Genomic DNA, 20,796 nt, shown 5'->3' with positions numbered 1-20,796 from the left:
CGCTGATCGAATACCCTCTCCTGTCCATCGCAATGTCTGCTGGTCTAGCCACAACTTCACGATGATCCCTCAGACTCCCTCTCTAACTGTCCCACCTGACAGTTCCGCAGAGCAGCTCCTGCGCCTCGGAAAACCCTTTGTCGAGTTTCCGAGATTCAGCATCATCAACCTCCAGGATCAAAAAGACCACGATGGCAACCCTCTCCCCTTTTCCGAATGGTTAACCAAACGTTTGCAATTGGGTCAGCCGTTTGTCATTGCTGATTTCGACAAGCTTGACACATGGCCCAACGCCGACCCTCAAAACGGGCATCAGCCTGGCTTCGGGATCGAACGATTGATCGAGCTGAGCACAAAGAAAAATATACCCATTCGAAATTGCAGCACGGGGCGAGATTTGTCTTTCACCCTCAAGAAGTTTGCCGACAGCGCGAGACAATCCTTCCCCGAATTTCAGAATCTATATGCAAGAGATCTCCATTGCCCTCAAGAATGGCTGGAACAATGTCGCAAAATCCTCCCCACCGAGGTCCAATGGGGTGGTCGATTGGATCTCTTTCAGTGGCTGCCACAATGTGCGAGGAGCGAGGTCATGATGGCCTACGTCGGTAGTGAAGGAAGCAGCTCCGGTTTTCATCGGTGCTTCTCGAGCACGGTGGCCTTGAACCTGCTCGTCGAATCTGACGATCGGCCGGTGGTATGCATTGGGACAGATTTCGACTCTCAAAAGAAGTATGATTCCTTCATGTCCGCTCGAGGTGTTTCACCCCATCTGGACTGGCTGAATCTTGGATCTGAGGAGCTGCTCAAGGCCGATTTTCCTCTCTATGCCTACGATCAGCGAGTGGGTGATCTGGTCGTCTTCCCTCCAGCCACTGCTCATCAAGTCTGGAATCCGTCCACCCTTTCGGCGAAGCTCGTCTGGAACATTCTTCACCCTTTATCCCTCGAGGTCGGCTTTCAATACGTCCAGGCGCCTTTCAATCGCCTTTGCCATCCTGATGTCGCTCGGACCAACTTGTCTTTGGCATGTGCTATGTTATCACTTTTACAAGACAACCAAAGCGTGACGAACTCGTCCCTGCCACTGCCTCCAGATCTTCCATTGCTGTCGCGTTTGTTCCGCCAAATGGTCCACGACGAGTCCATCGAATCCCCACCGGCCACTCCAATCAGCCTGGTGCCCATTCAAGCAGGAACAATTGCCACATGTAACTTTTGCAGTACCGCTATTTGGAATCGCCATGTCCGGTGTACTCAGTGTGCCGATTTTGACCTTTGTCTCCTGTGTTATCTCAATGGTCGATCTTGTGAGCATTCACAATCATATGCCTGGGCGGAGCTGGTTCCGGCGGAACAATGCACGAGGGTGCTCAATCGCGCTCGAGAAATCTTGGGATTTCAGCCGGAAGAGCCTCGTGCACTTGATCGCTGCAAACCTCTCGGGACGGCAGTTAACGACCTCATGCGTGCTAAGACGTCGTCGACGACCAGACTTTGTCATCTTTGCCGAATCGATCACCAGGAATGGAAAGGCCGGAGGTGTGACAAATGCACCGCTTTTTTCTGTTATCGAGGCCTCTTCCGCCATTTCGACGAATACCCGGCAGACGTGCTGCGACATAAGGGAATGTGGATTTGTCCCAAATGCGATGAGATCTGTAACTGTCGTTGCTGTCATTTCGTCGCCGCATATGTGAAAAGTGAGAAGCCGGCTAGTAAAAGGCGGGTGAAAGCTTGTGACCCCCGAGGCAAGGTGATGGGTTTTGCAGACAATGTCTTCGATCAAAAAAGGGGACGACGAGAAAGCAACCCCCACGGCGTTGGAAATGCAACATCTTTGCCCGGCCTGGCCCATATAACGGGCAAGAAACGAGCATTATCTTCCTCAGTGGATGCGGGTCCTGCCACGCCCTTGAGGAAAATTGAGTTGCCCACACCAGAACCTGACTTCTCGGGGACCAGCAGGTTAGCGTTATCCAGAGAAGGCTCTGATTTCGTAGTGGACGGATCCTTTGGCGGGATGAACGGGAATCTTCCAACGTTATTGCCCAGCATGAAGACTTTTCCCGATGGCCCCGATTTCATGGTGAGCCCTACCGACGAAAGGCATTCGAGAGTGAGCCGCTCGCCCGCGCTCGCCACGCTTCCGTCGTCAACTATGGGCAAGGGACGCATACCGTCAAATCATACGCTCCCACCAATGCTGGGACATTCCTCACCAAATGGTATGTTTCTACAGCGGCACAGTTCAAATGGCATCCTCACGACCCCCGGATCCGCGCCGTCGGAATCTCCCACGAAGACTGCCGCTTCGAATGACATCAAAGCTCCGACAACGGCACTGGATGCATCAATCGCAGAACTCCAAACCCAAGTGCGAAATCTCAAGAAATATGAAGAAGAATTCATTGCATTGAATCTGGAAGACAGTCGGAAGATGCTTGCAAGTCAAGTAGCCGACTTGGAAAGCCAGATTAATGCAAAGAAGAGAGAGAAGAGTCTTTTATTGATTGAAAGACTCAAGCTGGAAGGGTTTGGAGGGCTCGCAGCTGTCGTTGGCAAAGAGGTGGGACTAGGAATCGATGCATTGGGAGTCGGCAACGCCTGAATTACGGACTGTTTGAAATTGCTGAGCCGGACAGTCCCTCCAATCACGCTGTGGAGAATCATCGAGTCAACACTCGATTTGGATACGAGCTGGGCGCGGCAGATGCTACCGAGAGAAGAGAGAACCAGTCAGTTTTGATTGGACTTTGGACGATGCCGACGATGATGGTATACTACAAGTCCCGAATTCGTATCGAGATCATGGCGAAGAAGAAACGCCAACGGAATTTGAAGAGTTTGGTTGGGACGAAAAAGGAGAACGCCAAAAATACTGGTGGCAGGGTGAGAGGACTTCATGAGAGCATTCCGATTGTATAACTAAACTTACGGATAGGTACCAGCCATATATAACCCCCCCCCCAACAAGGGACGATACTGATGAAGGTTGGACATGTCTTTGCAAAGTTCTGGGGCCGACAGATAACGCTTAGTTCTCATTGTTCACTAATCCGCAAATAATTGAAGTTGTCTGAATGGCAGCTCGTCTGTTTCCATATATTGTGGCTCAAGTACATCGTCACGGGAAGTACCAGTTATATCGAGAAGGTCAACCACAACGGCGGCAATGTTGCTTTGGCCAGATAATTTTGGCCCTAGGGGAGGTCGTATGCCGGGTGTTGTTTCTGTGAGCGGATTGGCGATTGGTTTCCAAGCCGCTGGAGGGTTTAGATGCATGGAAGAAGAGGCTGCGTCGGAGGTGTCTAATTGGCGCCCATGCAGCTGACGAGGTTGCTATTGCTGTTTTTGGTGGTGTTGACCTTGTCCAGGGTGGGGCCTTGGATACTATTGATGCTTTCTCTTTCCCCTCTGCTGTAGTCACCATTGTTGGCACAGTGCGAATGGAAGCGAGGCGGGCGGAGGCACCAAGATAGCAATCGGGGAATGGATAGAGACGGGTCTGGTCTGCTGGCGTCAAAAGAAGATAGGCGTGAGTATCGAGCAGGTCAATGGGACGGTGTCTTGGACAAGAGCCAAACGGTCGCAGCCGGGTCGCCGCACCGTAGCTGTAATCTACCCTCCAACTACCACTTAGTACAATACCACCGTACTTCCTCACGTCTCCCACATCGACTGCCCGAAAATCCTCCTCTCGACATCTGATTGTCCATCTCGTGTACTTCAGCCGGCCTTTCTGTTTTGATCTTGTCATCCAGTGTTGTGTCCCCCTCCCACACTCCCATTTGCTATCATGGCCGAAGTCGAAACCCCTATCACTCCAAAGTCTCCTATCTATCTGGATACCCTTCTCTCCGTCACGGCTCTGGCTCGCTTTGAGTTTGAACCCGGAAAAGGCAACGAAGGAACCAAAGTCATGATGGTGGAGTGGCAGGATGATGACCAGTCCCGACCGAAGTCTGGGAAGTGGCAGGTCTCATGGTCGGGCAAACGGACAGTCTTCCCAGCAGACGACAATCCGTCAGACAACATTCGTCGTGTATACTTCCTTCTGCCCCCCGGCGCAATCATGCCCCCGCATGTCACTCTTGCATATCATCCTCCCAGCGAACCCTCGCAGCCGGAGCCGACCCCGTTAAGAATGACGGTCAACCCTCTGCCGGCCATTTTTACTCCCGAACTAGGTGCCACCGCCAAAGCTAGTGGCAAGAAAGGTGTTTTGCACACAATTTGGGCTAAAAAGAGACTTCAAATTCTAGAAAAGGAAATCAAGCACGAGGAAGAGCACAACATAGAAGGCGTAGCCTTGGAAATGGCCGTGTCTGAAAGACGGTGGATTGAAAACAATTTCGGACTGGCTGTCAAGCCCCCTACTTTGGATTTGAGTAATCTCTCCAAGTCACCGACGGGTCCTACCAGTCCAGGCATTTCCAGCCCCAAGTCTCCTGGGGGGAGAAGACTCAGTGAGAAATTGAAAGGACTGAGCATTGGCACGAGTGAAAAGGATCTGGCCGCTCGAGGCCTCAACACACCAACACGAGAGGGGAACCCTCTCTCACCCGAGGCTTCCGATATGGCATACTCGTCCTTCAGTGCTTTCCGGAATGGCCCTGTGGCGGCTCCGACTAAAAAGGTGGTCGCGCAAGCTCCGCCAGAGGCTATAAGAAAACAACAAGAACACTCTCCGTCAACCTCGCTAGATTTTGTGACCAAAAATTCGAGCGAGACAATTGAAGACGACCTTTTTGCGGTCGCTCTGAGTCCACGATCCCCTGATGGTCCTAAAAGTCCTTTTTCCATCTCCAGCGCGGAAGTCGGCGCATTTGCCAAGATAAAAGGTGAAAGATGAAGGTCGGACTGATGCTGACATTGTCTCTGTCGAACCATACTGATACCCGAACCGAGGGAAACCATCTCTCCACGACTTGGAAATGATTCATGAACGATTCTAGACAGCTATTTGAGAAATTCATCCCTTTGCCAATCTGCTTGAACCCCACGGATTATACAAGTCACAATCCCATACATCCCCGATCTCTTCCTCAACAATGACTGATACTAGCAATGCTCCAAAATGGACCTCTGGAAAACACCCGAACTTAATAGCCCAAGCAATCCAAGCGATTATGCGAGCATTGCCGCAGCGATCAATCCTACCATTGTCAACCCCAAGTTTACCCGTCCGTTTGCCTCGCCAGTGTATCTTGTTTCCCAACTTGGAATTGCCATGGAAGCCGGAGGAGGCGGTGGCATGTTTGTCCCAGCTGGAGCAGTGTGATTGGAGCAACCATATCCGCTTCCACTGCAACCAGGAGCCCCTGTTGAAGCTGGAGCCATCGCAGTCTTGGTGCATCCACAAGTTTCGTCCCACCAGGTGTATTGGGTGCCTGGTAGGTTGGTGGCAGTGGCGGCGCAAACGGTGGTCGTTTTGGTACAACCACACTTATCCTCCCAATACGTGACGGTCACAGTGGCCGCCACGCTAGCAGAGATGAGTGTTGCATTTGACATTGGTATGGTCATCGGTGTGGTCATCAGTGTGGTCCTTGATGTTGGTGTTGACGATGAGGTCGTCATCATAGTGGTCGAGCTGACGGAGGCCAACAGGACACTGAATAATGAAGAATAGTCCGTGGCACCACTCTGCTGCAAAGCCAGACCGTATTTGCCGGGCACGAAGCCATCAGGAAGGGTGACGGTCCAGTCGAACTCTCCTGAGGTTGCAGGACGGTTCGCTGTGGAAGAGTCAATATTCGATTCTCGTCATCCAGGACCTGCTTGGTCAACATACTGAAAATTGATGAATTCGCTGTCGTGTTTCCCAAAAACAACGAAACAGGCGTGCCATTACCAGCGGTCCAGTGAATCGGCCACACTTGTCCGACAGTGACAAAGTCCCAAGTCATTCCATCGAAGGAAGCAGTTTGCGCCATTGCCCCGCAAGCAAGGGCACCGAAGACCACGAACAGGGTTGAACGCATGATTGGCGCTGTCAACGAATTTTGAAGAGGATGATTAACGAGAGTGATATACTGAAAGATAAGACGAGTTGTGGTCCTCTCTTGGAAACGAATGTTTAAAGGAAGAACAAACAACCTAAAGGAGCGACTTGAAAGAAAGGAAAGATACGAGGTTGACGAAGCACGAGCAGCAACACGCATAAATGAAGGTTGGCAGGCTGGTCCACCTTTCTTTGTTTGTGGTCCGTCGTTGATCTTTCTCGCTGGGAAAATATGTGGCACATTCCAGTCACGAATTGGTTATGGTTGTGGGTCGGCCACTCTTTGGGCCTCTTGACATTGCCGTCAAATGAATAGGAATACAACTATCGCACATTCCTGAGAGGCCCCTCAACAAATAATTCAATGTGGCTGGTCCGGCTGGACCGTGTTAACACAGTGATCGGGCAACCCTGGACGCTTGAGGACATCATCACTGTCCGAGCTTGGAATGGCTTGATTGATTGCACTCTGTTTTATCACAAGAGGCTAGCTCCGAGGAATATGTCTTAGGCTTAGAACCGGTCGAGGCCTATACAAGTATCAGCTCTCAAATCATTGGTTTGTTTTGCCCTGGAGTCCAAGAGCACCGTCGACCATGACAACTACATATCAACATGATACACCGCGGAATAGAGCAGGGAGATACCCTATTCTTGACTAGGTTATATATCTCTTCAACGATTGTCAATGGAAACCTGCTCGGTCGGGTGCCTTTTCAGCAGGTTCACGTACATTCATATACGAAATGAAGCTAGAGTTTGGATTCGATCAGTGTTTTCATACTTGAGTTATCACTCACCGATATTTTCGTTAGGAGCATGGTTTTCCTTCTCCATGCGGCTGTGCAAGATGAGAGTCGGAGATCACGTAGAACAACGGGCATAGGATAATTCCAAACAAGGCCTGCGGCAAGAAAGAATCAAAAGGAGGTGTTTCAAACTAAGAATCGCGGAAAGAGAAAAAGGGAGGGAGCCTTTTCTTTTTTTTTTTTGGTGTTTCCGTTTCTTAGTCCTTGGAGAATACGGGTTTATCTATCTCATCGAGAATTGAAATCCACACCAGCCTCGAAAACCGTATTCTAGGAGTTGTCTTTCTGCTGCAGCAGTATTGAACAAGTAGAAGGGACGTGAGAAGTCTGAATTTCACCCACACCTTCCGCCAGAATGGATCTGTCCCATGCTAGCATCTTGATCTTCAAAGTTCCAGCTATTGTTCGCAAATGTCTTGTCTCGGATGAAATGATATGACCCAGGCTGACGATGGCACCACAACGATCTTGTGTCCTCCTCCACAGGCCCTGTGCCGTCGTTCAAGGCTGTTTGGTTTCTACAGCATAGCAGCCAAACCTAGAATGGCGGCGCCAAACCCCCCCATGGCCGGCAGAACGACTCGGTCGACGCCGTTATCGGAATTGGTGGTAGCAACGGCACTGGGTTCGGCGGTGCCTAGGACACTAGTGGCGGCAGCGCTGGCTTCGCTGACAACACTTCCTGCCAGGCTTGTGGCCGAGTCGAGACCGGATTCCAAAGCAGAGAGGTACGAAGAGTAGAGTGCGGCATCAGAGCCGGTGAGCGCGCTGGTGGCGCTGTCCAAGGCCGAGGCAGCACTGGAAAGAAGGGATTGGTATTCAGTGTTGGTGCCGATGAGTGAGGAGGCTTCGGCAAGAAGAGAGTCGAGGTCTTGAGCGGAGACAGAGACGGTGGTTGCCACGAGGGCGCCGAGGAGGTAGGTGAAGCGCATGTTGGATATATGGTGACCTTCGTTAGAAAATGTAGAGATGTGAGAAGGGTTGAGGTTTTGTTGGTCTGTTTGACTGAGTTGACACAATGCAAGAACAATTGGTACAGCAACGCGGATGGGAGCAAGATGGAAAGGGAAAGGAAGACCTTAAAGGACGTATGAAGGACCCTATTCTTCTCATCTCTTGAAGCCCGTCCTCAGTGAAGACTAGGATCCCCCATTTTTCTTTCTTGTCGTTCTCCGTGTTCGTATTCATGATCCTTGATATCGGTAAATAAGGGGGGGTCCATTTCACTACTAGAGCGAGTAAAGTATGGTTGTCGCTTTGGACGATGTTCCATGGTCACCCCAGTAAATTTGATTCGAAGCGACGGCTCCTCTGTGAACTGAGGGACGAACCAGTCGGATTGGTAAGAAGAATTGGATCAGCAACTGGTTTCAGGCTGAACGTGTTTGATGTGCAAGGCGTCAAGGGCTCCACGGTTCCCGGGGCGCTGGGCGTGTGGCTTGGGCCTGGTCAATGCGGGATGGTTCACGCAATTTTTCGCAGAAAAGAAGCGGTCGGTTTTGACCTGGAGGGATTGAGGTGGGCAAATGTTGTGGATGGACACTGGCTGCTCTGTTTCCATGGAATAAAATGTGAAAGATGCTCTTCAAACCGACAATGAGAGATTTGAAGTTTGGGGGTTGTGTGAGACCCAGGTTGTGGCCCGCAGCGCATTCTCCAAACAAGGTTAGTCTGCCGAGTACCCAATGGCCTAGCCACAAGCCATCTCTCAGACGCGATTTCGAAAAAAAAGGGGGGGGGGGGGGGGTTAACCGAAGGTTGAGGGTTGATCTCTGGTAACCTGGTTTGTTGGATTGAAAAATGCACCAGTCGAAGCAGGGGCAATTTCAGTCAGAATACTTCGTATCCGTATCCGTCGTCATATGGATATGACTGAAACCTGATTGGACTCCTATATCACAGGCAAGGCTTTTTTTTCGTCCCAATCAAACAGAAATTGGAACAGCTGAGGAACCACCCTAGCCCCAAGGATGGTGGATGCTGGACACAGGGCTGAAGGAAGATTCATCTCTGCCAAAGATCAGACAAAATTCATTTGCAAAGGGGTATTTTTTTCCTCACTCGTTCGATACGTAACTAACCATACTCAGACAAGGCTCAATACCCGCTTCCAGACCAGTCATCAGAGCATATGTCCGTCACTGACCTCTCTCCATTTCACTGGCTTTGGGGGACTCATCCCCCAACTCACAAACTTTTGGCAGTCATCGTTGATGCCTCTTCTGAGCCTTGATCAACCTTCTCTCTCGCGGCCTCAGCATTGGCGGTAAGCTATGCCTTGTCCACGGGGAATTCCCTTGTCGGCCCTCTTTTGCTTCTCTCCGCCGTCTTCTCATTCCTTTTCTGTGTCCGCTCCAACATCAGTCTCCATTTGTCCTGTTCGATCGCGGCTTCCCGCTTAAATCCCTTTGGCCTGCCCCTGGCTCTCCTGTTGTTGGTCAACCTGGCGTTCCTGAAGGACTTCACACTCCAGTTCATCCCGAGTTTGGTAGGACTCGAGGGCTAGGCGCCTTGTCCCCGACCAATCTTTCCCGTTCATCATCAGACAGACATGCTGGGACTGTCTGGACGTGGCTCGAAATCTTCTTGATCGCCATAGAAGTTTGGCCAGGACTCTTCGAAATCGATTCGCAATTCTCCTGTTGATCGGATAAACCGATTCAATTCGTACCGAAGGCGGAGAACTGTGAGCTTATCTCCGAAAGAGATCTTGCTGCCAACACAGCTGTAGTGTTGAATCAAGTCTCTGACGTATCTCCGGATGAGTTTGGCGAGGCCGGCATGTTCTTGTTGCGCCATCTCTTGTCGTCGGTTGGAATGTCCTCTAGATGCACAGATAGCCTCCTTGCTCCAAGACTTCAAGAATGTAGCTCCAAGATGACCGATTTGTGTTGTGATGCCCGGTGATCTCTCTTTTTTCCTCGTTGATCTCTTCTATGCTTTCCGTGTTCGTTTCCCTGTACAACGACCCCATCAGCCGATTGAACTGCTCCACGAATGCATTGCTCATTCGAAGTTCCTTTTCGAATTGACTGTCCTGCGGGAATATCTCCCAGGTCCACTGGTCGTCATCGAGATGCGCTGGGTCTTTTCTTTGTCGGGTCTTCCGGTGTTGATTCGTTCTATTTTTGTGGTCTGGTACCATTGTCGTCGAGCAAATTGTGCTCATATGACAGTGGTCACGATGATGGTCCTGACCCGAGAATTGCGGTTATGGATGATAAGGTCCATTGGCATCAGAGAATATGGAAAGTCCTGAAGGCTTTGGAGCTTGATTTTCCTGGTTCAAATCGTTGGAGCCACCGCCCGGAGTATGCAGGATATCTTCGTTGCCATCGCTCTCGGTCTCAAACCCCATAAGATCTCCCAACGGTAGCCTGTTTCCTCGACGATTGTTCACGTTAGTCGACCAGTTCCAGTCATCGATGTACGCTGTAGGCATTCCTCCTGACCAGCAGTGCCCTTTATGTTGATTCCAGGATTTTCTGAGTTTGCATCTCTGACAGGATCATTGTCACGCTTTGGTACTTGATACGATTCAACTGCTTTGCGACCATCATACACCACCTGTTCCAGCAAAGTTCGGATTTCATCCTCGCTAATATCAGTGAGATGACCATGTTTTTCATACAACTCTTGTAGAAAGCGTTCAATGTGCTCCCGTTGGAAAGTATTTCGATCAGCGCTTGCATTCTCGGCAGCCGCCTCGCTCGCAGCACGGGACAACTGGACTGGTCGACGACCACCTTGGCCTTCAGGTGATGACAGAATGATGTGACGTTGGAAGAATCGGACTTTCGAGGGCGTCGCCCCACTTGTACACTACCCGAGTGGACGCGGTTGGTTTGGAGTAAAGATGGAAATATCTGCTGGACTCCCAGTATGTCGAGGAGGTCTGTTTAGGAGACATTTCGCTTTCAGTCCTTCCGAGCACATCCCGAGTTCTCTCATCTCTCCGGATATTTGCTCGTTCTGGACCACTTCGTGTGCACGTGTTTCAGGACAGGGGGAGCAGACATGGTCGAAAGCGCTCATACCCTACAGATATGGAAATATCGTTTATGTTCCCGAGAACGGGCTGAAAGTCAAGCCTCGTCAGGCTGCTGGTGGTGACCGAACTCGTCAGCGCATTTGGAATCGACTCGTTCGACAATTGGCTCTTCAATGTCGGAATTTCAATGCAGACGAACAGCATCTTGCCGCTGAAGATGGTAGCTCCAGAGCCACTACTTCCCTATCTTCGTCAGCTACACCTTCGTTCTATCTTCGGACCCTTATTGGGCCTCCGTAGATGGCATTGAATCGAATGCCAAATGAACTTTTGCTGCAATGTTGGTCCTAAAAAGCTTTGTCTCGAAGAACGTTCTGGGAGACGATACAACAGGAGCTTTCAAGAGTATTTCTCGGAATCGACGCAGGTGCGGGTTACTTGTTATCAAGATTAAAGCGGCATTGAGCAACGTGACGGCAATACTGTCCAACCATGTCTTCAATACTTCTTGGATTGGCCGTCCGGCACAGAAATCAACTGGCGACGCTCACGACGCATACTCGACTTCCTCATGAAGGAGATGTACCTACCAACGAGCTTCGATATCATATTCATCTTGAGCCGAACAACACCGTACAGAGAACTACTGGACAGTATTGTTCTGCTGAGTGGCGTTGGTCAGCAGGAAGTACGGCTCAAACTTGCGGCGGTATCAAGATCGACCAAAGTATAGCTTCCAACCGCAGTCATCTTGCCAGCTCGGAAACAAATGAACCCTGCCCCCATTATAGCCTCCTCTTCGCTTCTCCACGTCGAACTCCACGAGATCCATTATCTCCTGCTGGACGAGGACTTTCAGGCACGGCATGTTGAAGCTCTCGTGGGAAATTGAACTAGCACCGCAGAGTTATCCCAGCGTGCTCTTCCCAATCGAGTAAGTTTGGATGTATCTGTAGAGCTTCATTCTGTCGCGCCGCTCGGTGCCGGAGGTCGTATACTTCATCGGATAATCTGAATATTCTCTAAACAAGGCAAGTAATTCGACTTAAGAACGGAGGAGAGGTTGAGCGAAGCGAGATTCAATGCCAGGATGTTGGAGGAAGGTGTAGGTAGCCACGCAAGCAACAAAAATTTTTCATGGCGGGAGAGACAGGATAGACAGAGCAACCACGTCTGTGGTGAGTTTGAGCACATTCGAATATTAAGAGATTGGCACCCTACCGGAGCTGCCACCTGCAAAATTCGTGTTTGAAGCTCGAGCTCGCCTGAAAGGTGCCGATCACCGGCTAATCGTCCTGGCGCCATCAAACTTAGCCTCCCATCGACGTCCCACATATACCCCCGATGACCTGCAGCTCAGATGCAATTCCCAACTGAAGTGGTGGGGCTCTTGTCTCGCACGGCGGGCCAGAATCACTTGCTTTTCGGGTACAGCAAACCGGGGCAGACTTATATCAGAGTGTAGAAAAATTTTGTATTGTTCCTACATAGACCGTTATTGTGCCAGTGGGAATATCGGGGGTGACACCAGGAACGATCAAGATGGCTTTCAATCTCAGTTCATTGTACCAGCTGCAATCGAATCAACCTACAGCATACGCACATATGGAACGCTGTTCCAAAACTCTTCTCGATAAGACTCTGGACCCTAATATCTAGGGTCTTCTGTCCACCTTGTGTACATGCAAGAGTAGCCCGGCGCGTGCTTGGATGTGAATGACGACGTTCTTATATTACGCAGACTCAATTGAGTGGCCGATAGCCTCGGCCCTCACGTTGTCAGTCCTTCGCTTACTTTTTCATGAATCACTTGCGATATGTCTTCCTGTCAAGGCGGCTGTCGCGAAAGGGCCCTAGCCGCTATACCTTTTCAAATGTTGAACGAGCAGGTAGTGGGAGGTAGACTGTGATCAATCTCCAACCTCTTTCTCCTTTTTGGGGCCTTTGCTGAGAGGATGTCCGTCGTGAGGAGCAGCAATACGTAAACATGCTGATGATACGGACCAAAAGCTCATCGCGGATCAAGAAAGAATGCTCGTCAATCAAGGATCTCTGCCACCACCAGCGCTTTATACTATTCATAACAACTAAGAACAGAGAATAACTACAACTAGAGGGATCGAGCATACGGTGGCGATGTCCAAGGCCATCAGCTCTGCCTCCGTCCTCGCGCCAAATCAGACGGTTATCCGCCTATTCCTCTGCATCTTTCACAGTGACTCTTATCCCCTTCGAGTCCAGTGGAGCACTCGGAAGAAAGAAGTCGTGTGCAAGAGTCACATCCGAGACGTCTGTTTCGAACAACTCAAAATCGTACCTTCGGCACAGCGTTGCCGGGCAGAGATGGATTTCAGCCATTGCCAGATTGACGCCTAGACAACCTGCTGCCTTGGCATTGTCGGTTCGATTAGATAAGTTGACTCAACAAAAGTCGCACCAAAAAGGGGAAAAACGAAAAAAAAAAAAAGAAACCTGCCTCCGTTGAGAGTCGAACTCAAGACCTCGGCATCACTGTATAATCTACTAGTCTGTATTGGAAATTAGTACTTTGATATTTCAAAATGTTCCGCAGGTAAATTCAACTCACGCCGCGCTCTACCAACTGAGCTACAGAGGCATTTTAATCCACTTGTTGAAACAAGTTTCCTGGAATTTGTTGGGACGCTTTACGAGCCGATCACTTATAACTATAAATTTTTGCACTTTCCGCAGGTTGCCTTTCAAAGTCTTTGCCAACGCCAAGGCTCTAAATACGCCACACCAGAGATCCTAACTACCTACTCCGTAGCTAAGTGTCGAACTGCTTGCCTACTACTGCCTAATATCTATGACTCCATGAGCAAACATATATAGATACTAGTTTGCCAGACATAGCACTCAATGTAACAATCAAAGTAACAATCGAGAGCCATTTAATCTTTCTCATTGCTCAACATTAGGTATGCTCTCCGTACGTGAAAGCGTCCCTCTTTATATTCATCACCTCCTTCGAGCTTAATGACCTCCCGAATATGCCTGGGTATACGCTCTATCCATGCCTGAATACGAGCTTGATCGAGGTCCTCATACTAGCATTCTGCCAGGTATTAGTTGCTTCCGTACGGTTCTTTGGGGCGCCCTTCTTAGTGGTACTTCTCTTCATCCAGAACCGGCATGGTTCGGTGGCATTTAAATCTGGAGAATTACCACACCAGAGAAGCGCTCTCACCCCATTTATATCGTATATCCTTTGCTGAGTGTGATGGGAATGAGAAGGCGCCTTATCCTCCTGAACCACGGTATTCGGATGCTCCCTTAATGTTGAACAAATAGTGACCTGTCGTTCATGGCAAATAGGCCTTGACGTGCACGGTTTTGTATATCTGCGGTCCGCTCGTCAGGCCAATGCCTCGGAGAAGCTTTTGAGCCGTGAACAAGTATCTCCCACGTTGCCCGCACTCTATTCGACCTTTCCATTCCTCCAGCGTCCCAATAAGATTGCTCTGGGGAGGTTGTTCCCTGGGACTCTCACGAAGAACGATGAAGGCGAAGCTGTAGCTGTTGTATGTATTGCATAGCTGGCTACAAATCGGTGCACCCTGGCCAGCGGCTTTCTTTTTGGTCTCCTGGTACGCCGCACTCTGTTTTTATACCTTGTTACGCTCGCCCATCTCCTGCTCCTCCACCTGCTCTCCCTCTTTTTCTGGCCCGTCTCGGCCGTCTCGTTGGTGCTCGACGTCCTCACCGCCTATTCTTGCTAGCCCTTCGTTGGCTTGAACTTCAGAGTTTTAATGTTCCGCGATAGACCACCCAGACATTCTGGCGATGTAGGTAGGATAGTTCAATACTATTGACGTCGCGACGTTGACAGAATGTGGGAAAATGAACTGAAGCTTCGAAATGTTGTAGAGGTACTCCTGAAACCGCCCTCCTCTATGCCAGGCACAATTGCAACTCTCTCCTTTGCTTAGTACATTCCACAGCGAAAATAAACGGCCCCCTGCCAAAGCAGGAGCTGGATTGGTCGCCTGTACAGCGAGTCGCCAATGAGCTCCAGACTGCGTAATATTGGGCCCATTACTCGGATGTCGTCATCGCTCAGCGGTTGCCCAGTTTGAAACCGTGCTAACGCCCCAGTCTCAACAGCTTCATCCCAAAGATGTGCCGCACCTGAAATACCGTCAGCAGAAGTCAACAGCTGGGCTTGTAGTGTCTCTTACGGCGTTGTTGCATGGCACGGTCGAGCTGATCGTCATAGTCCACAAGGTCCTCCAATGCACGGCGCTGGTATGCACTTCTGACAACGTCGGCGATAATCCGTGTTAACCCAACGGAGTATCCACATATTCATGTCCCTCACCTAGCAGATCTTCGTAGCGGACGACGAACAGATTTCCTCTCAGAAAAGTCTGTCTTGAAGGGGTTCGAAATCAATATAATTCGTACAGCGTTTGTTAATTGGCAGAGAAGGGAGGATCCTGTAGCAGAGGACATATCGCCCATGAAGGGTAGTTTCATTATCTCTAATAAAGCCCGGAAACGGCTGCGTCGGGTCTTCGACGTTCCGGACATGGAAATCGGATGCACGACACTGTCCAAATGCATCCCCGAGCCATGGACTGAGGTCCGGGACATTGTCAAAAATGTCTACATCCCCATCATTGTGCGGCCTAGGCTTGATGTTGACTGAGACCAGTTGGGCATCGGATCCGTCAGCTGGAATTCGAAGAGCAACAGTCTTTGCCATATGGTGATTGGTCATGTTTCGCAAAGCTCTCTTTCCTGATACTGTCAGGTCATATGTGGCCGTTGGAGGAAAGCGTGGCACTAAATATCCTTAACTTTGGGTGGAGGAGAAAATTGCAATGCGTCCGTTTCGACCAGTTTCGCATCCGACGGTACATAGATGGAAATCGAGAATGTGAATCGGGTCTGGGTTGATGAGAACAGGGAGAAAGTCAAAGGCGGAGGGGAGAAGTACGAGTGTCAGCGCAGGAACAGGGCGCAGGCACAGCGTTGAAGACGCTTCTTCCCTCGATTACCCCACACTTTGTAGGGCACTTTTTGGGTTCGTACCATCCGCTGCCAAGCAGCGATCCAGCTGGAGTGCAGCGATGCCTCAGGCTAGTTGCCAACGCCCTAACTACGAACAGTACTGGGTCGGCGGGCCCGGCCTGTGCGAGAAGTCTAATTCACGATTCACGAGCCTAGCAGCGAGCCTAAAAGCGTGGAAAGCCGAGAAAGACACGCCCAAGCAACAACAGCCGAAGAGACTTGAAATGCAGTGGTCTTTCAGTGTCACCGGGCCTAACACTTCGGAGCGCGGATTGTGGGCTCCATCCATAAACTTTGGGTATGACGGCCTCTGTGCCGGCCAATGGAAGCCCAGCATGGCCATCTGGGCCTGTCTGCGTCTCTCATTATTTTAACGTATTGCAACTTTAGTAGGCAGTATGTAAAAGGTACTTGTCCCATACTCTTCCATCCTCAGCTGGTTTTCTACTTCCTTTCCCCTCTTTTTCTCTCTCATCTCCTGCGTACTTGTGTTCATCACAATCATCGTCCTCCCTGTCCCTGAATCCCAAACACCCAAGTGGGCCACTGTTGCTCTTTGATCGTCTAGCAGTCTAAACCAGCATCCCTTGTCCATCCATTCCACCGCCAACCATCCGTATCGACCTCAACGCTCGTACCACCATGACGTGACCTTCAACTCCTTTGTCCTCCCGTCCATTACCTCGAACTGTCTCGAATTCACCGTTAAAACATCCTTCCTACAAAATCTTACTGGCTCCTTCGTTGAACTTCTCTTCCCCTCGAATCATCAGCACACTACCTGCCAACAGTCAGAAAGCTCTTCCAAATGTCTGACCAGAACAATACTCCTTCCCCTTCTCCTCCACACCGGCGTCGATCCTCCTTTGTTGATCTGTTCAACCCTCGATTGAACACCTCTGCTGCCGCTGTCTCGTCTTCTCCTCCCTCAGCCACTATGTCTGCTTCTCCCAGCGTTCCACAGCAGAGAAGAGGCACCTCCATCACCGCTCTTGGCTTGACGACAAACCCCTCCCACCAATCCTCCCCTTTCACCGCGTTCCAACGCCAGCGACGGGCAAGTATCGCCACTTCCTCCGCCGCGAGCTCTCCAGATTTCAAGAACAGCTTTGGAGATGAGCCAGCTGTCATTGAAGAGGATGATTCAACTCGACAATCACAGAATTCTCCATCCTCACCTTCTTTTGCCAGACGGGTCAGTTTTGGGGCACAAGCATTACGAGACGTGCGAATGGGAGGGAGCCCAGGTGCTTCTGGCGGTGGTAGGCGGCCCTCCTCCCTTTTTACTCTAGATGAGAATTCTGAGAACGCCACTCCATCACGTCAAACTGCGTCGGGGACGGCCAAGACTGCAGGTAAGAGTCGAGGCCTGTCCTTTCCGTCCTAACTCTCAGTTCTCACTTTCCCGTTCGCGTGATACTCTTGTGTTCAGTCTGCCCAGTCTTACATGCTAATGTCCAACAGGAGAAGGCTTCAATTGGTCCGAGGCTCTCCGTGAACGAACAAAACGTTCCCCATCATTCTCCTCAGGCAACCCATTCGCTCAAGGAACCGCTCGTCCTCGTTCTGCCAGCATTTCCAATCCCGAACCACCCAAGGAAATCCCCAAGCCCGTTGACCACGGCACCAGAATGAAAAAGCCAGATCCCCTCGGTGAAAGAATGCTTCGTGGTGATTTTATGATGGACTGACCCCAAAAGCGGTCGGAGACCTCTCTTTATCTTCAGTAACCTCTCGGATTGACATGGATGTCCCGTCCGGACTATGTATAAGTGCTTCTGTTTTCAACGGTTTATCGGGGGCGAGAGGATCACGGAACTGCAGGACTTCCACATGTATCGATAGGCTTTCGGCGGAAACATTGATTAAGGATTTTTCCAAATGGCTTCTGCACGGTCGCTCCGAGTGCCTTTTACAGTAACAGAATGGTTCAGCAAGGGGATAAAGCCGGATTTGGCAGGAGAGGAGCCACGTATGCTTGACGTTACAGCAGCCCAGTGTTGAAAACCCCAGAATGAAGTGACACGATGATGAATCGTTTGAATTGACGAATCTTGCACCGAAAATAAAATTCCCTCTCGCCTGAATACGCATGATGTCCCAAGTCTGCCTGGCACGTGCTTGGGTGTCCTGATGACTGATATTGTCCAATGCAACTTGAGGATAGGTAGTCAATACATAAATATCCTCAAACTGCTAGATGATTGCCCATATAACGTCAACGCCCACCACCGTACTCTCTCCCACTCCCGCTCTCGTTGGAACCGAACTAAACGCGAATAGATACAAACTCCATCAGAGTCTAGAGTCCAAGCCCCAAGATCCATGTCCTTATCTGTATATACATACAAATCATGTCAGCACGGGCATCGGAGGTGCTGACGTTGTATTTCTTACCAAATGCAGTGTCAAGTGTTCTTTTTCAGCCCGTGTGCGTGGACCCGAGGGAGGTGTTTGGCAGGCACCATACCGGATCCACAGTCTTATTGCAGACAGGCCACCGCTCTTTCTCGTATGTTTGTCACAAGTTCTGGATCGGCTTGGCCACTGAACACCGGCGCAAGCTTCCAGGCAAGGTTGTGTGAGTCTTGCCCGCCGGTATGACCCTCCCAGAGCTGCCTTGTGGTGTGACCATATGGGTCGAGTCACCTGCCTGAAGTACCCATCATCTGCTGTCGGCGAACTTCTCGGCAACGTCACAAACACCCGACCATAGGGCGATTTTGAAGTTTGCCTCTGTCCCGACTGCCGCTCCGAGCAACTCGGCGGCTCGTTCCTGGATATCGGCTCTCCTTGGTACCTTGTTCGCCCGGCGGTGGTTGAAGCCTTCGCAGCCATTCTTATCCAATCAAAAGAATCCGCGGATGATCGGATTGTCGACGTAGATGACGCCGTCATATTTCCCTTTGACATACTCACCGACATCCATGTTAAAGTAAATGGTGAAGCTGTGTTTCAAGAGACCGTGACCTTTCATCATGATTCCGAGAGCTTTTTCTGATACTCAACCGGTTTCTATCACATGCAACCATATGGTGAGCACGGATTACAGCCTTCTGGGCCGTCTCTGTGCCGCGAACGAGGGCAATGATACTGCCTGAGTCCATGGGAAAGGGGATCATTTCATTGGTGTACCGTGAATCTGCACCGCCGGATGTCGACTTCTCATGGAGAAGGGGCTTAGATATCTGCTGTGTAAGGAATAGACCGACAACGGAACTGAGACTTTCAATTTCGACGTTCATGTTCTTCGTCCATGTCTCGTTGAATTTTCCGGCCAGAGATTCGACATCAACAATACTAGCATGCTGATCGTAGTGCTTGGCAAGATTCTTGGACCATGGAGTCAAACAGATCAAGTTGGTGGTATATTTGCATGGTTCGAGGATGAAAAGTGCTGTTCTAGGATGATATGCGGTGCTGGAATGTTTTTCTCCCGTGATACACCCTCGAACACCACGCTTTGGTACGCAGGGCAGAAAGACTCATGCCGACCATAGAGGAGCCAGTAATGAGTACCGGGATGTGCTCAACGATACCGTTTACTTCGGCCATGTCAGGGTAAGAAGTTAGATGATATGAAAAAGAATAGATAGTTGTTCTTCGAGACCGGGTCTGAGTATGGGCATCAGGCATATAGATGTCGCTGTCCCTTTATCAGATCTTCAGCATCTAGACATGGAGAATGCGTAGAAATTCTCTAAAAGATAGTGGGGTCGAGATTCATCTCGTGGAAGTCCTCTTTGCTGGCTGCGATCCCTGGTGTCACTCGTTGTAAGCCTCTCGTGCATGTTGCGGTTCAAACCGGTTCTGATAACTCATCACTTGAATTCTTGCGGCCCAAATAGCCTCGTAGTATTCTGGTCTGTCCTTCATGTGTAGTTTCTCAACACAAGATGCGATTTTAATGAAATGTTCTGACGTTGGCCACGGACTTATGCGATACACGACAAGGATTAAGACCTCATTTTCTGGATCTTCTGGCGTTCAGCCTTGGAGTCTTTTCGGCATCGCAGTCAAGAATATGAAGGGCTGACTTGACAGCATGCATCTTCTGCTTTGCTTAACCACCCTCTTCCAAGATGTCGGGGAGGAGAACGGCTATCAGAGCCGGTAGGTTGCTGCCAGGATCAATGTCAATAGGGAAAGACATCGAAAAAAGAATCTATTCTGACAACCCCCTTCTTCAGTGAGATCCAAACAGCTCCGGGGGTCCTGGGACAGGATTTGGACCGGTCAGGGGGATCTCAATCTGGTAGCAGGAATGCCGCAGCTCCGGGACTAGGATCTTATCTTGAAGATAAATATGGCGTTCCCTGGCGATTAGGAGAAGTCTAAGTTGTCTGTTGCAATCTTTTGGTAGCCGCGTCCTTTACGTATTTGCCAAGAATCAAGTTTGGGGGTCACGTAGGCCCACAGCAGCAGATGAGCTCCCAGTGGTCGACCCCGACAAGTTGACGCTGTCCATTTGCAGTATCGAACGGAGCCCTACATTCCAACTGAATACCTTCAACTTTCGTGGCAGAGGCTTGGGACACTACTGCGAACAGCACCATCCACATTCGTCTATTCTTCTGGTCTCAAACGTGAAGGCGCTGGGCGCATGATTTCTTGATCCACTGAAAGCTTCACCCTGTAACTACTGACTCCCAACAACGTGGGCGTCCCCGTTGTTACCCACGCAGCCTCCAAGACTCTGTTGCCTTGCGCATCCTCAGACCGGGCTGATTGACCACCAACCCAATCTTACCCTGCGCGTTGCCAGCTGCGCAGTTGTGGCTGTGACTCCATTGTGACTTCGTCCAACATGCCCTCGTAAAGGCCATGGCTACCTAGTACAAACTCATCTTCCAACCTCGTCTTTGGTCTCCGTCACCGACCACCTATCCTCACCTGCCTGAGGCGCGGACGTCTCGGAACCACATCATCCGTCACCTTCTATCGTATTATTTTAC

General features: G+C 50.3%; 7 protein-coding genes and 1 pseudogene across 8 annotated transcripts; 3 read left to right on the top strand and 5 right to left on the bottom strand.

The window, feature by feature from the left end:
• Positions 1-61: 61 nt before the first annotated feature.
• Positions 62-2,611, top strand: Z518_05011 (uncharacterized protein; the record flags this gene model as incomplete). The annotated part of the gene is made up of 1 exon (XM_013418716.1): positions 62-2,611. One exon carries the CDS (start codon positions 62-64, stop codon positions 2,609-2,611), a length of 2,550 nt encoding a protein of 849 aa, XP_013274170.1.
• Positions 2,612-3,799: 1,188 nt separating this feature from the next.
• On the top strand, positions 3,800-4,855 carry Z518_05010 (uncharacterized protein; the record flags this gene model as incomplete). Its single annotated transcript, XM_013418715.1, has 1 exon — positions 3,800-4,855. One exon carries the CDS (start codon positions 3,800-3,802, stop codon positions 4,853-4,855), a length of 1,056 nt encoding a protein of 351 aa, XP_013274169.1.
• A 275-nt stretch (positions 4,856-5,130) lies between these two features.
• On the bottom strand, positions 5,131-5,987 carry Z518_05009 (uncharacterized protein; the record flags this gene model as incomplete). The annotated part of the gene is made up of 2 exons (XM_013418714.1): positions 5,131-5,741; positions 5,798-5,987. The coding sequence occupies 2 exons, from the start codon at positions 5,985-5,987 to the stop codon at positions 5,131-5,133; spliced, it is 801 nt and encodes a 266-aa protein (XP_013274168.1).
• A 1,347-nt stretch (positions 5,988-7,334) lies between these two features.
• On the bottom strand, positions 7,335-7,748 carry Z518_05008 (uncharacterized protein; the record flags this gene model as incomplete). The annotated part of the gene is made up of 1 exon (XM_013418713.1): positions 7,335-7,748. One exon carries the CDS (start codon positions 7,746-7,748, stop codon positions 7,335-7,337), a length of 414 nt encoding a protein of 137 aa, XP_013274167.1.
• A 1,609-nt stretch (positions 7,749-9,357) lies between these two features.
• On the bottom strand, positions 9,358-9,615 carry Z518_05007 (uncharacterized protein; the record flags this gene model as incomplete). The annotated part of the gene is made up of 1 exon (XM_013418712.1): positions 9,358-9,615. The coding sequence occupies one exon, from the start codon at positions 9,613-9,615 to the stop codon at positions 9,358-9,360; it is 258 nt and encodes an 85-aa protein (XP_013274166.1).
• Positions 9,616-13,280: 3,665 nt separating this feature from the next.
• Positions 13,281-13,424, bottom strand: Z518_05006 (annotated as a pseudogene). The gene has a single exon. The product of its transcript is annotated as a tRNA-OTHER (tRNA).
• Positions 13,425-16,649: 3,225 nt separating this feature from the next.
• On the top strand, positions 16,650-17,532 carry Z518_05005 (uncharacterized protein; the record flags this gene model as incomplete). Its single annotated transcript, XM_013418711.1, has 2 exons — positions 16,650-17,196; positions 17,306-17,532. 2 exons carry the CDS (start codon positions 16,650-16,652, stop codon positions 17,530-17,532), a joined length of 774 nt encoding a protein of 257 aa, XP_013274165.1.
• A 1,157-nt stretch (positions 17,533-18,689) lies between these two features.
• Positions 18,690-19,086, bottom strand: Z518_05004 (uncharacterized protein; the record flags this gene model as incomplete). Its single annotated transcript, XM_013418710.1, has 2 exons — positions 18,690-18,811; positions 18,864-19,086. 2 exons carry the CDS (start codon positions 19,084-19,086, stop codon positions 18,690-18,692), a joined length of 345 nt encoding a protein of 114 aa, XP_013274164.1.
• Between the last annotated feature and the right edge of the window lie 1,710 nt (positions 19,087-20,796).

Source organism: Rhinocladiella mackenziei, assembly GCF_000835555.1.
Source record: "Rhinocladiella mackenziei CBS 650.93 unplaced genomic scaffold supercont1.3, whole genome shotgun sequence".
Lineage (NCBI taxonomy): Eukaryota > Fungi > Ascomycota > Eurotiomycetes > Chaetothyriales > Herpotrichiellaceae > Rhinocladiella > Rhinocladiella mackenziei.
This window is presented reverse-complemented; position numbering and strand designations above follow the sequence as displayed.